This window comes from Rhincodon typus, chromosome 39 (genome assembly GCF_021869965.1).
Source record: "Rhincodon typus isolate 14 chromosome 39, sRhiTyp1.1, whole genome shotgun sequence".
Classification (NCBI taxonomy): Eukaryota; Metazoa; Chordata; class Chondrichthyes; order Orectolobiformes; family Rhincodontidae; genus Rhincodon; species Rhincodon typus.
This window is the reverse complement of record NC_063370.1, coordinates 16573435-16585700: the sequence shown is the minus strand read 5'-3', so window position 1 is coordinate 16585700 and position 12266 is coordinate 16573435. Positions and strand designations below refer to the sequence as shown.

At 40.6% G+C, this 12266-nt stretch overlaps 1 protein-coding gene across 1 annotated transcript; it reads right to left on the bottom strand.

The window, feature by feature from the left end:
• Window positions 1-891: 891 nt before the first annotated feature.
• On the bottom strand, window positions 892-7906 carry LOC125487294 (nuclear localization sequence-binding protein-like). Its single transcript, XM_048618255.1, has 3 exons — window positions 7646-7906; window positions 3527-3595; window positions 892-1814 (listed from the first exon to the last, which is right to left on the bottom strand). Exons 1-3 carry the CDS (start codon window positions 7904-7906, stop codon window positions 1731-1733), a joined length of 414 nt encoding a protein of 137 aa, XP_048474212.1. The 3' UTR covers window positions 892-1730.
• Between the last annotated feature and the right edge of the window lie 4360 nt (window positions 7907-12266).

Below are 12266 nucleotides of genomic sequence, written 5' to 3'. Positions count from 1 at the left end.
GATAATGTGAATCATTTTATATTATAAGAATTTTACCATGAGAGAGAGCAAACAAATTAGTTTCCTTCTGGTTTAGAAGAATCAAAAAGTGATTCTTGCTTCAGAAAATCCCACAGATTGGAAAGTGTTTGTTTCAGTTTGCAGAAGTCTAGGCTGGGGTCAGATATAATAACAGTTTCTCCTAGTAAAAGGAAGTAGTTCAGAACAGTTAGAAAATAGGGTTCCTGATGTAAGGGCTTCAATTTGAAAGTTCCAGACTGAGTTTTTGGTTAGAAGCCTTAAGGGGCTATTTGAAGTCAAGAAGGTTTAAACTAAGTTGTGCAAATGATTCAAGGAAAAGGTTATCAAGCTGTCAAAATTAGGAGTTGAAAGAAACAATTAAATCAAAACTATAGATGCGATAGAAAAGGGAACTCTCTTTGGTATTCGAGCTACAAAGTGATGGTGTTATCATAGATGGTAATTTGTTGTGCCATATGTTTTGAAATCTTTCAGATGTGTTATCTGTAAACAGCTTGCTTTTTGCTGTTATCTTTCATTTCCTTTGTGCAATAAACTCCTTTTCTTGTTAAAACCAAATACATTGTGCTTATGTTTCAGTGAAAATCTACCATGCTGAATGGAAAAAAGTCACTTATCAAGCTGGATTTCAACCTGGGATCAGATTTGTCCAATAGTAACATCAGCTAGGATCATAAACCATTGTGACAGAAGAACTTTCCATTTAAAAGACAGTTGACATCAGAAAAATGCCTATTATTTAAAATCAGATGAAATTTTGATGCTGTTGATGATGCTACAGATTGGTATTTCATTAGGAATAGTCACAGTTTGATCACATATTTCACAAACTAAACGTAGTATGTGACTGAAGAGTGAACTGATGCCAAATCTGATTCAATGCATCTTTAATACAACAGCATTCTGTCTCAAGATTTACATTGGCAACTTACAACATAAATGTATCTTTGGATACAATGACAAAACTGTCATTTTTCTTCACAGGGGTGCTCTCAGACAAACCAATTCTGCACATAAGGACATTAGGACAGGTGACTAAAAACCTGTTCAAGGAGGTAGGTTTTAGGAAGCGTTTTAAGGGAGAAAAAGAGAGAGGTGTGGGGAGAGAATTCCTGTGTTTAGGGCCCAGGCAGCTGCAGGCCAATAAATTAAATTACAGAATAGAGTGAAAATACTTCCCTTGTCAGAAAGGCTATAAAAAGGAGACACAGTTTAAACAATAAAAGGTCTTCCTTTTAAAGGACAATTGAGGAGAACCTTTCTTTCCGTGGATAGAGAGAATGTGGAAATCTCTTCCCCAGAGAGTGGTGGAGACAGTGTCATTTATTGTTTTGAACCCAGAGGTAGAAGTTCTTGACTAATGGAGGGAGTGAATTGGTATCAGGGATAGGCAGAGAAATGGATTTGAGGCCACTATCACCCATGATCTTATCAAACAGCACAATGAACTCGAAGGGCTGAATGGCCTATTCTGAGCCCCTAATTCATCTTTTCATACTTCTAGAATGAACAGATATGAAAGTTACTCATTGAGAAGTCGCTTAATGATCAGTTTACATTCTGCATAGTTCTCCTCAGGCTGGTCAAGTACAATGAACAGAAGTAGAGGACATCAAACCAAACAGACAAAGATTAATCTAAAATATAAAGATGCCAAGAGAGAATAGTAAAGTCTTCTTTAAACATTTCATCCAGGTTCTTCGTTCCTGTTAATGTTTGCACTGCCCTTTGTTGCTGTCTCCCTCGGTCGCCTTAACTTGCTTCACTTTTTTCTTTTTCTCTCCACTTCCAAGCTGTTGATTAAATAAAGCAAAATGAAAACCTGTCACTAATTAAATGAAGAGAACAGAAGTGTGTGCACTCCATCAGGCACATTGCAAACACATCCATCATGTGGCTCCTGGTCCTGGTTTATTGCTGAACAGAGTGGAGTTACTTTATCCTTTAGTACAGCAGTTTATTTCAGAGTCAGTGGAAAGAAACAAAATCTGGGATCATTTTCCTTTCATATGAAGGCCAGCATTTGGTTTTGTTTTAGGAAGTCTATGGAGACTTTAAAACTCCAGATTGTTTGTTTCTTGTAACTTCAGGGGTGGTTTTTTTTAATTCATTCATGGGAATGACAACGTCACTGATTGGCAATTTGAGATGGTCCAATACGGCAGTTATGAGTCAACCACATTGCTGTGGGTCTGGAGTCACATGTAGGCCAGACTAGGTAAGGATGGTGGTTTCCTTACCTAAAAGACATCAATGATCCAGATGAGTTTTTCCTGACAATCGACAATGAAATCATTAGACTCTTAATTCCAGATATTTTTGTGGTGGGAGGATTCGGTCCCCAGAACATTACCTGGGTTTCTGGATCAAGAGTCCAGTGATAATAGCACCAGTTTAACTGGTGCTGTAGGTTCTGGCCAGATGCAATGAAATTAAATTGAATATTGATACTACAATGATAATATCAAAGTATGTACTAACCTGAACTATGCAAACACAAACTATTTCACAGTTAAGAAGAAATATCAGACATCTTAACTTTTTTTTTGTCGGCTTGATCAACTGTTTATCTGTGATTCCTCACTAGGAAAGGATTGGAAAAGACGGAGGGCAGGAAGATTTAGGGATCCAACTACAAAAAACTCAAAATGCAGCAGGGCAGCACAACGAAAAATTGAACACTGTCTAAATGAGTACAAAATGGCATCAACAACTTACAATTTATATTAATGAGCCGAATGAAGGTACTGAGCATATTGCAGCTAAATTGCACAAATTCACAGAATTTGTATGGTGCAGAAGGAAGGAGGCCATTTAGCCCATCACATATGCATCAGCTCTATCATATAGTGTCAATCTCCTGCACACCATTACAGTCCAAAAACCATCCAATGCCCTCTTGAATGCCTCAATTGAACCTGCCTCCACCACATTTCCAGGCATTGCATTCCATACCCTAACTACTCTATGTGTGAAAATGTTTTTCACATTACCCCTGCTTCAATTGCACATCACTTTATAAATCTATGCTCTCTCATTCTGGTTTCTTTTACAAATAGAAACAGCTTCACCCTTTCTACTCCATCCAGACCGCTTATGATTTGAAAACTTCGATAAGATCTCCTCTCAGTCTTCTTCCCTCCAAGGGAGGCAGTCCCAATTTCTTCAATATATCCCTTTAATTTGACCACTACAAGGTCCCACAAACAACTATTTAACAATGGACAAGGTAAAGCTCATTGATCAATGCTGGTTCAGGTATAAATACTGGCCATGGGATAACTGCCTAATCTTTGTAACATGGTACCATGGGATCATTCATATTGACCCAAGGGGGCCAAAGATGTTTCAGTTCAATGTCCCACCTCAAAGATGGTACGTCCAACAATGCAGCACTCCTCCACTGGAGTGTCAACTTTGGTTTGACAGTTAAGTGCCTGGGTTTGTCAGATATACGACATCCAGAAACTGATAATAAAAAGGATAGGGATTATTCAACACTTGCCTTTCCTTCATCTTCACTATCTGAAGAGCTGCTACTGGAGCTGGAGCTGGGAAGCTGGCCATCTCCTCCCTGTTGTTGAAGAAAATCAGGACCAGGTTAATGTGACGACCTGCCACAGCTGTTTTCAAAAGACCATTTTTAAAAAATTTTCCTCCACATAACACGTGACTGACAAGCCACTCCCTCTAATTTGACTATCACCCTGTTAGTAGCACCGTGCAGGATATTCCTCACTTTAACGTCATGAGCTGCAGTTACTGCTTCCCTTTCCCAGCAGGTTGGGGATGTTGGTCGACAATCAATCAATCATCTATGGCTCACATTTATAGCTTTTGCACTATTGTTGGGTGAGAGAGGGCACTTTACTCTGGTGGCAATGAGCTCCCATTGTCTTAACACTGGTTTCAAAGAATGAGGTTTGCCACCAGCTTTATGATCTTTACTGTAGCTCAGCCATACTGATACTGTGGATGTTACAGTTATCTCAGGGCCTCCGATTACAACAGGAGTGGGAGTTATTCAATCAGGGTTTCAGTTTCTAACCATTTTGGTTAAATGTGTGGAGATATCTCAGAGTTAGCAGTGCTGCCTCCCACCGTCAAAGAGCCAGCAAATATTCAAGATCTGGACACAGATCAGAACCACATGGAACTAAAGTCCCAATTTATAGTCTGCAATTTCAGGAAGAGGAGAATATGGAACGGGAATGAACAAACAATCCCCAAGGCAACATGAGATCGAATAGAGAATATTCTCCTTGCGCCCAATGAAGAAAATTCAAAAAGTTTCAGTTAGAGCTTTCGGTTTTGGTCACTACTTCTGAGGCAGAAAGTTCAGGTTCAAATCCCACTGGCCCCAGAGGTGTGTTATAGTATAACTGAGCAGGTTGATTAAAACAATTACACTCTTCTGTTTACAGCAAAGGAGTTGATTTAGTTAAGAAATGCAGAATGAGGCAAGACTGCAGGTCAATTAGCAGGAAGGTACATTGCAAATCACAGCATCTGATGTATTAGCTGGAAAGCATCCTCTTGTCTGTCTGAATCTTTACTCCGTTGTTCAGATCGACATTGATTCTGTAGAAGGCATAAGCTCTGTGAATGTCAGCCACTTCACAAGAAAAGTGGATTATTTAACTGTCTCTTAAGTTCCAGAAATGAATGATCTTTGCAAAGTGGAATTGGGGAACTGAAGCTAATAAAAGACTGTTTCAGAAAATGAGAGAGTATGGTCATATATGAGAGTTCAAACAGTTTCCCATCCACTACAAAAAAGTAACACTACATTCCCCTGCACAAAGGAACATGGTTTGTGAATAACGTCAGCTACATTCACTGGAAGCATTCAGAATCACCTCCTTCAGATTTCAACACGTCCTTTCTCCTGTGGTTTACTTCTTCCCTTTTATTGGGTCTCCAGCATGTAAGGTATCAAGTCTCAAGGTATGAGAACCGGTGCCGTTGCTGGTAAGGGAGCTGCACAATGAAAATGAAATAGTGTGCGCTACAAAGTAACTCATAGAAACAAATAGGAGCCAATTTTCAAACTCAAAAACACGAGGCAACAATAGAAGGTCAGAGTTGATGCATGTGCGCAGGGCTTTAGATTTCTGAGGCACTGGGCCCATTTCTGGCTGAGGTGGGACCTTTACAAATTGGACATCCTAAATCTGACCAACATCAGTCTAGGGAGGCTTGCTAATGCTGTTGGGGTGGATTTAAATTTACATTAGCTGGGAATGGAATTGTGACAAGTAGTTCAGAGGGGAAAGAAGCTGTGATGGAATTAGAAGTTAAAATATTAGCAAGTCTGAAAGGTAGAGGAAATGTAGGAAAGAAGTGAGTTTAGCAATGCAATACTTTAATGCAACCCATGAATAAAACAGATATGAGCTGAAAGGCACAGATAGACCTGTAAGAGTATGATACCATAGCTATGACTGAGACTTGGCTGAAAAGGTGGTAGGATTGGCTGCTCAACATTCCTGGTGAAATGGGGAAATTTCTGAATATATTCAGAATATTGATGAAGGAATCAACAGCGAAGCAGGATGATATTTTGGAAGGATTGTCAGATGAGACCACATGGGTAGAAGAACACAAAGTGGGCAAACATGCTGTTGGATCTGCACTCTAGGCTTCCAAATAAACAGGTAGGGAGGGAGAGAGTGAGAGAGCGAGTAAATATGCCATCAAATTTCAGAGAAGTGCAACAATAATTAGGCAGGGAGTTTAACTGCCTAAATATTAAATGGGATCGTTTTAGTGGGCAAGATAGGGAGGGAAGGAGGCAACAACATCTTAAATTGCTTCCAGGAGAACGTTTTTAGCCTGTACATAGAAAGCCCAACAAAGGAGGGGCAGCGCTGGACCTAATATTTGGAAAAAAGCCCAGGCATGTGGATGGCAAGGAAGCATTTTGGAGAAATTAGTCATAACTTAGTTAGATTTAGGATAGTTATGATTACTGAGGCCAGGAATAAAAGTTCTAACCTCAGGGAAAGGCTACATTTACCGAGAGGAGATAAAATTTAGCCTAAGTGGTTTGGGAGCTGCTGCTTTCATATAAAACTAGGTCAGAGAAGAGGGAGATATTCAAAGAGGAAACAGTGAGAGTAGATGGCAAATACATTTCCATAAAGACAGTGTGGGATTAAGGCTGGAGAAGCCTGGCTGTCAAAGTACATAAGTGTTAGAATTAAGGAAAATAAAGAGAAGCTTATGGCAGATACGGAGGGCTCAAAGGAAACTAGAAAAGCTATGAGAATGCTTGATAAAAGCATTGGTGGGTAGAATAAAGAACATGAGTAATTGTAGTTTGTGATCAGAAGTCTGTTTCCAGTGGGGTTCCACAGAACTTGCCCTTGCTGTTTGCGCTGTACATTAATGATTTGGACTTACGCATAGCACTTTGATCAAGAAGTTCATGGATGACACAAAAATTGATAGGGTAGCACAGGGGAATATCAGGTGACAGGGCAGTGGCAAATGGAATTTCACCCAGAAAAGTGTGAGATAATGCTAACAAGCCAAGGGACTACACAGTGAATGGTAGAATCCTGGAAAGTACTGAAGGTCAGAGGACCTTGCTGTACATATCCACAGATTCCTATGGTACCAGTGCAGGTAAATAAGGTAGTTAAAGATATCGGATACTTGGAACAAAAACAGAAGGTGCTGGAAAAGCTCAGCAGGTCTGGCAGCATCTGTGAAGGAAAAAAGTTAATGTTTCGGGTCCGGTATTCTGAGGAAGAGTGACCGGACCCGAAACGTTAACTTTGATATTTTTCTTCACAGATGCTGCCAGACCTGCTGAGCTTTTCCAGCACCTTTGCTTTTTTTCTTGATTTACAGCATCCGCAGTTCTTTTGGTTTTTAAATGAGATACTTGCCTTTATTAGGCAAGGCACAGAATACAAGAGCTGGGAGTTTATGCTGGAATTTAGAGAACGGTGGTTAGAGGATGTGATTGCACTGGAGAGGGTGCAGAGAAAATTTATGAGGATGCTGCTTGGGCTGGAGGGTCTGAAATAAGATTAGATAGACTGTGGCAAAGATAGAGAGGGAATCTGATAGTGGTGTATATGATTATGGGGGCATAGATAGCATGGACAGGAAGGCAACTTTTCTATAAGTAGAGATGCTAATAACCAGGGGGTTCAGGTAAGAGGTAGAAGGTTAAGAGCTGAAAATTTTTTTTCATCTAGAGGGTGATGAGAGTCTGGACTCACTGTCTGAAAGGGTGGTACAGTCAGAAACCCAAGTACACATTTAGGCAGCATTTATGGGCCTTCAAAAATAGAATTAGCATAATCAGTTCGTTGGGGAATCGTGCAGACATGATGGGTTGAATGGCCTATTTCTGTGCTGCAAATGTCTATCGGTTTGTTTCCCTAGCACCTCACTGAACATGAGGATGGTGGATGAAGATCTGTCTGGGCTCAGATGATCATATCTGAATAATCTGCTGACATTCACAAGTCACAGTGAAAAATGGGCACTCAAGCAGAGGATGAGAGTGCAGCTCCCTGGAGACAGGATTGGTTGCTCACTTGGCCTTTCGTGTTTGTGAGGGGAAAGACAGCACAGGCAACTGGAATCAAAACAGAACACTCTTTACCTTTTTATATCTTTTGCTGCTCTTTTCTTTGGCTTCACAAGCATTCCCATGAGAATCATTGTTCTCCTTGGCATCACTGGGAGTTCCGTCAGTACTCTCCATGGCATCACCGGGATTATCTTTGGTGTCATTGGTCAGTTTGCCATCACTGGCATTTCCTTTGCCATTCTCTTTGGCATCGTCGTTTACTTTGGCATCCCCAATACTCTCTTTGGTGTCACTGGCAATGTTTTTGTTTTTGGTGCTGGTATGCTCCATCATGTCATAGCCTTTGGCACAATCTGATTCCAATGAAGGACAATACTTTAGGATTGAACTGAATTGCACAAGGTTTGAGTCAGTGACATACAGTTGAGCCTCTACACTTTGTTAAGAAATAACTTTACAATAGTGGCAACCAGATGTGGATCTCCAATAACATTATAAGCAATAAAGCAGATGAAACTATTGATCTTGCTCCTCCTTTACTTCCCCAGTCCTTAGCACATTGCGCAAGGTAATACAGACCATATTAGCCTACTCCCAAACCCAGTTCACCTTAAGTTGATCAGATCGTTGTGCTGTTAAGTAAGCACCGAGTGAGGCCATGCTGTTTTCTTTGCATGTTTGAGATTGTGTACAGACCATGGCATGTGGCTTGATTATTTACAAAGGAATTGTAGTTGCTACAGTTTAATTTTTCTTAAATGTACTCACATTTGTTGGGTCAGATTCAGACTGACAAAAATGAGAGCAAAACTGTAAATTAAATATTATTATTTATGACTATAAAAATGGTGAGAGTAGACAAACAGGGTGTCTAGCAGAGAAGATTCAGGGAAAAGTTTTATTGTTCACTCTTGGGATGTGAGGGTAGCATTTATTGTTCATCCCTATTTACCCTCAAGAACATAGAAAGTGGTGCTTCACCATCACTTCTTGAACCACAACACTCCATGTAGTACTAATACACTGGCAATGATTTTTAGAGCAGTTTGACAACTGATTATCTTGCTACATCTTTTTATAAAACCCCTACAGCGTGGAAGCAGGCCATTCAACCCATCGGGTCCGCACCAACCCTCCTAGGAGCATCATACCCAGACCCACCACCCTTCCATTCCCACCCTATCCCTGTAACCTCACATTTCTCATGGTTAAACCACCTAGCCTACACATCCCTAGTCACTACAGACCAGTTAGCATCACGAATCCACCTAACCTGCTCATTTTTGGACTGTCTGAGGAAACCGGAGCACCTGGAGGAAACCCATGCAGACACGGGGAGAACGTGCAAAATAAAATACTACTATGAATTAATTCAAGTTTAAGTTTCACCAGCTGCAGCAGGCTTAGAACCCATGGTCTGGATTTAATCCACTGCCACACTACGTTCTGGATTACTGGTTCAGTGGATCATTAGACCACTGTTTCCCCTTCACAAATCTAGGACCCAGTTAAGTATTTTTGAAATGTAGTTACTATTTTAATAAAGGAAATTCTGCTGCCAATTTGTACGAGTTCTATAAATAGCAAATACAATAACGATTAGATGATGCTTTAGTGTCATAGCCCGAGGAATAAAGAGTGGCTAAGATACCAGGGAGAACTTTAGCTGCTCTTTAAATAATAATGTTGTGTTTCATGCCTCAACTGACAGATGAGGAATCACAGGTCCTCAGTACTGGAGAGGCAACCTTGGCTTTATGCTCAAACTCCATGGAATCTGCAGTGAGCTGGTAAGATGGATACAGAGCTGGCTTAATCACAGAAAAACAGAGTAGCGGCAGAAGGGTGTTTTTCTGACCAGAGATCTATGACCAGTGGTTTTAGCAGGGAACTGTGCTGGGACCCCTTTGTAATATATATACAAAACAATTTAGAGGAGAACATAGGTGGCTTGATTAGTAAGTTTGCAGATGACACAAAGATTAGGGAAGCTGCATACAGAGTTTAATCCAAACAATTGCAAGGCGATACATTTAGGAAGAGCTGATGCAGGAGGAAAGTATGCAGTAAATAGCAAAGCCATTAACAGCATCAACATACAAAGGGATCTTGGCGTACAGGTCCCCAGTTCCCTGAAAGTGGCAACAGAAGTGGATAAGGTGGATAAGGCAAATAAGAAGGCATACAGCATTCTTGCCTTCATTGGTTAGGGCATAGAGTATAAAAATTGGCAGGTTATTTTGCAACTGTATTGAACTTTAGTTAGGTCATATTTGTAATATTGTATACAGTTCTGGTCACCACACCAACAGAAGGATTTGGAGGCCTTGGATGGGAAACAGGAGTGTTGCTTGGTTTGGAGGGTATTACTTATGAGGAGAGATTGGACAAACTTTAGTTTGGTTTTACTTGAACATCGAAAGATTGGGGTGACCTGAAAGAAGTTTACAAAACTGTGTGCGGCATGGAGATAGAACGGATAGTCATGGATAGATCTATTCCCAGAATAGAAACGTAAATTACTAGGAGACATAGGTTTAAGGTAAAAGGGGGGTAAGTTTAAAGGGAGATGAGAGAGGCATGTTTTTTCACACAATGGCAAGTGCCTGGAACATACTTTCAGAGGCAATAGTAACATTTAAGAGGTATCTTGATGATACATGAATAAGCAAGAATAGAGGAATATGAACCACATATGGGTAGAAGGTTTTTATTTTAGAAAGGCATCATGTGTCAGTGCAGTCGTGGTAGGATGAAGGACCTGTTCTTGCACCGTACTGTTCTTTGCTGTTGTTCTGGTGTAGTACTCAAGGCAAGGTCACTCCCACTGAGTTGTGAAAGATTCCTTGCTTGAAACTTGTAAACATTGACATTCAGATGGGTTTGGGTACATTTGCAGAAGGAACAAAGTAAGCATGCAGGGTCAGTAAAACATCAGAGAAAAATGGACATTTTCATCGAGGATTGGAGTGCGCACAAAGAAGTTTTGCTGAAATTACACCGGTCTTCAGTGAGACCAAACATAGACCACTATATCCACTTCTGGTCTCTATACTCAATGAAGGATGAGCTCAGATGGTGGTGCAGTGAAGGTCAACGTGATTGGCCCCTGGGATGAGGTTGCCCCATGATGAGAAGCTGAGACAATTGGATTTCTACTACACGAGAAGTAGGAGCAGGAGTAGGCCATCTGGCCCATCGAGCTTGCTGCACCATTCAATAATATCGTGGCCAATTTTTTCATGGACTCATCTCCACTTACCCACCTGCTCCCCATAACCCTTAATTCCTTTACTATTCAACAATCTATCTTTGCCTTAAAAGCATTCAAGGAGCTAGCCTCAACTGCTTCATGGGACAGAGTGTTCCACAGATTCACAACCTTTTAGTTGAAGGAGCTGCTCCTAAACTCAATCCCAAATCTGCTCCCCCTTATTTTGAGGCTAGGCCCCCTAGTTCTAATATCACCCTCCAGCAGACACAAACTCCCTGTTTTTATCTCATCTATTTCCTGCATAATTTTATGTTTCTATAAGATTCCACCACCTCCCCCCATTCTTCTAAATTCCAATTAGTATAGCCTGAGTTTACTGTATGTCTCCTTTTATATCTTTCCCTCTCACGTTAAACCTATGTCCTCTACTTTTGGACTCCTCTACTCTGGGGAAAAAGACCTTGGCTATTCATCCCATACAAGCCCCTCATGATTTTGTAAACCTCTATAAAGGTCACCCCTCAAACTCTGACACCTCAGGGATTGTAGGCCGAGCCTATACTCATTGGAGTCTGGGAGAATGAGAGGAGACCTTAATGAAACATGAGATTCTTAAAAGGCTTAACAGGATGGATATGGAGAGGTTGTTTCCCCTTATGGGAAAACCTAGGACCTGAGGGTATAACCACACAATAAAGGGGTGCCTATCTAAAGAGGAAAAAGGGGTTAGTGAACCTATTAAATCATAGAGGGCTGGCAAGACTGAGTTTTATGTATATTCAAGGCTGAGATAGTCAGTCAGATATTAGTAAGGGAATCACAGGTTAGAGGGAAAAAGCAGGAAAGTGGAGTTGAGGATGAGAAGACCCGCCCCATGGTCCCATTTAATGACGGACCAGAGCCGAGGGGCTGAACTTCCTACGTTTGCTCCTGGTCTAAATCATTATACTCCTTACTCATTCCATTCCCTAAACTTGCAGTTTTCTTTCAGCCAGTTTGGAGATTTTAAACAAGTCAATTAATCCATTTCGACGGTGCTGACAAGACACGAGAGCAAAAATTGCATCAGATTTTAAACAAGTAAGTGAACATTTTTCAGCCAGGGTGGGATCCCAGGATAAATCAGAAACCAACTATTCTTCATTATTAGTCAGGCTTATCTGATGTTATCTTTTAGCCAACATTCTTCTCTTTGTAATCTGTCAGAAATCTTGCCACTGTTGACACACAAGAAATTTAACCTCAGACCTTTTGGAAATGTCTATGTTTGTTTTTGTGCTGAAAGAATAACAAAAAGCAACCAAAAATTTTAAAAAAGAGCACAAACTAGAATGTCAGAATGCACTGTACAGAGTAGTCTTGATCTTGCAGGATGCAAACCTGTATGAGCCATCATAAAAACATTCCAATAGATACAATCTGGGAATTTGCATATTCCACCTATTCAAAGTGGTCCGAGCACAATCCAAGGCTTTTCTA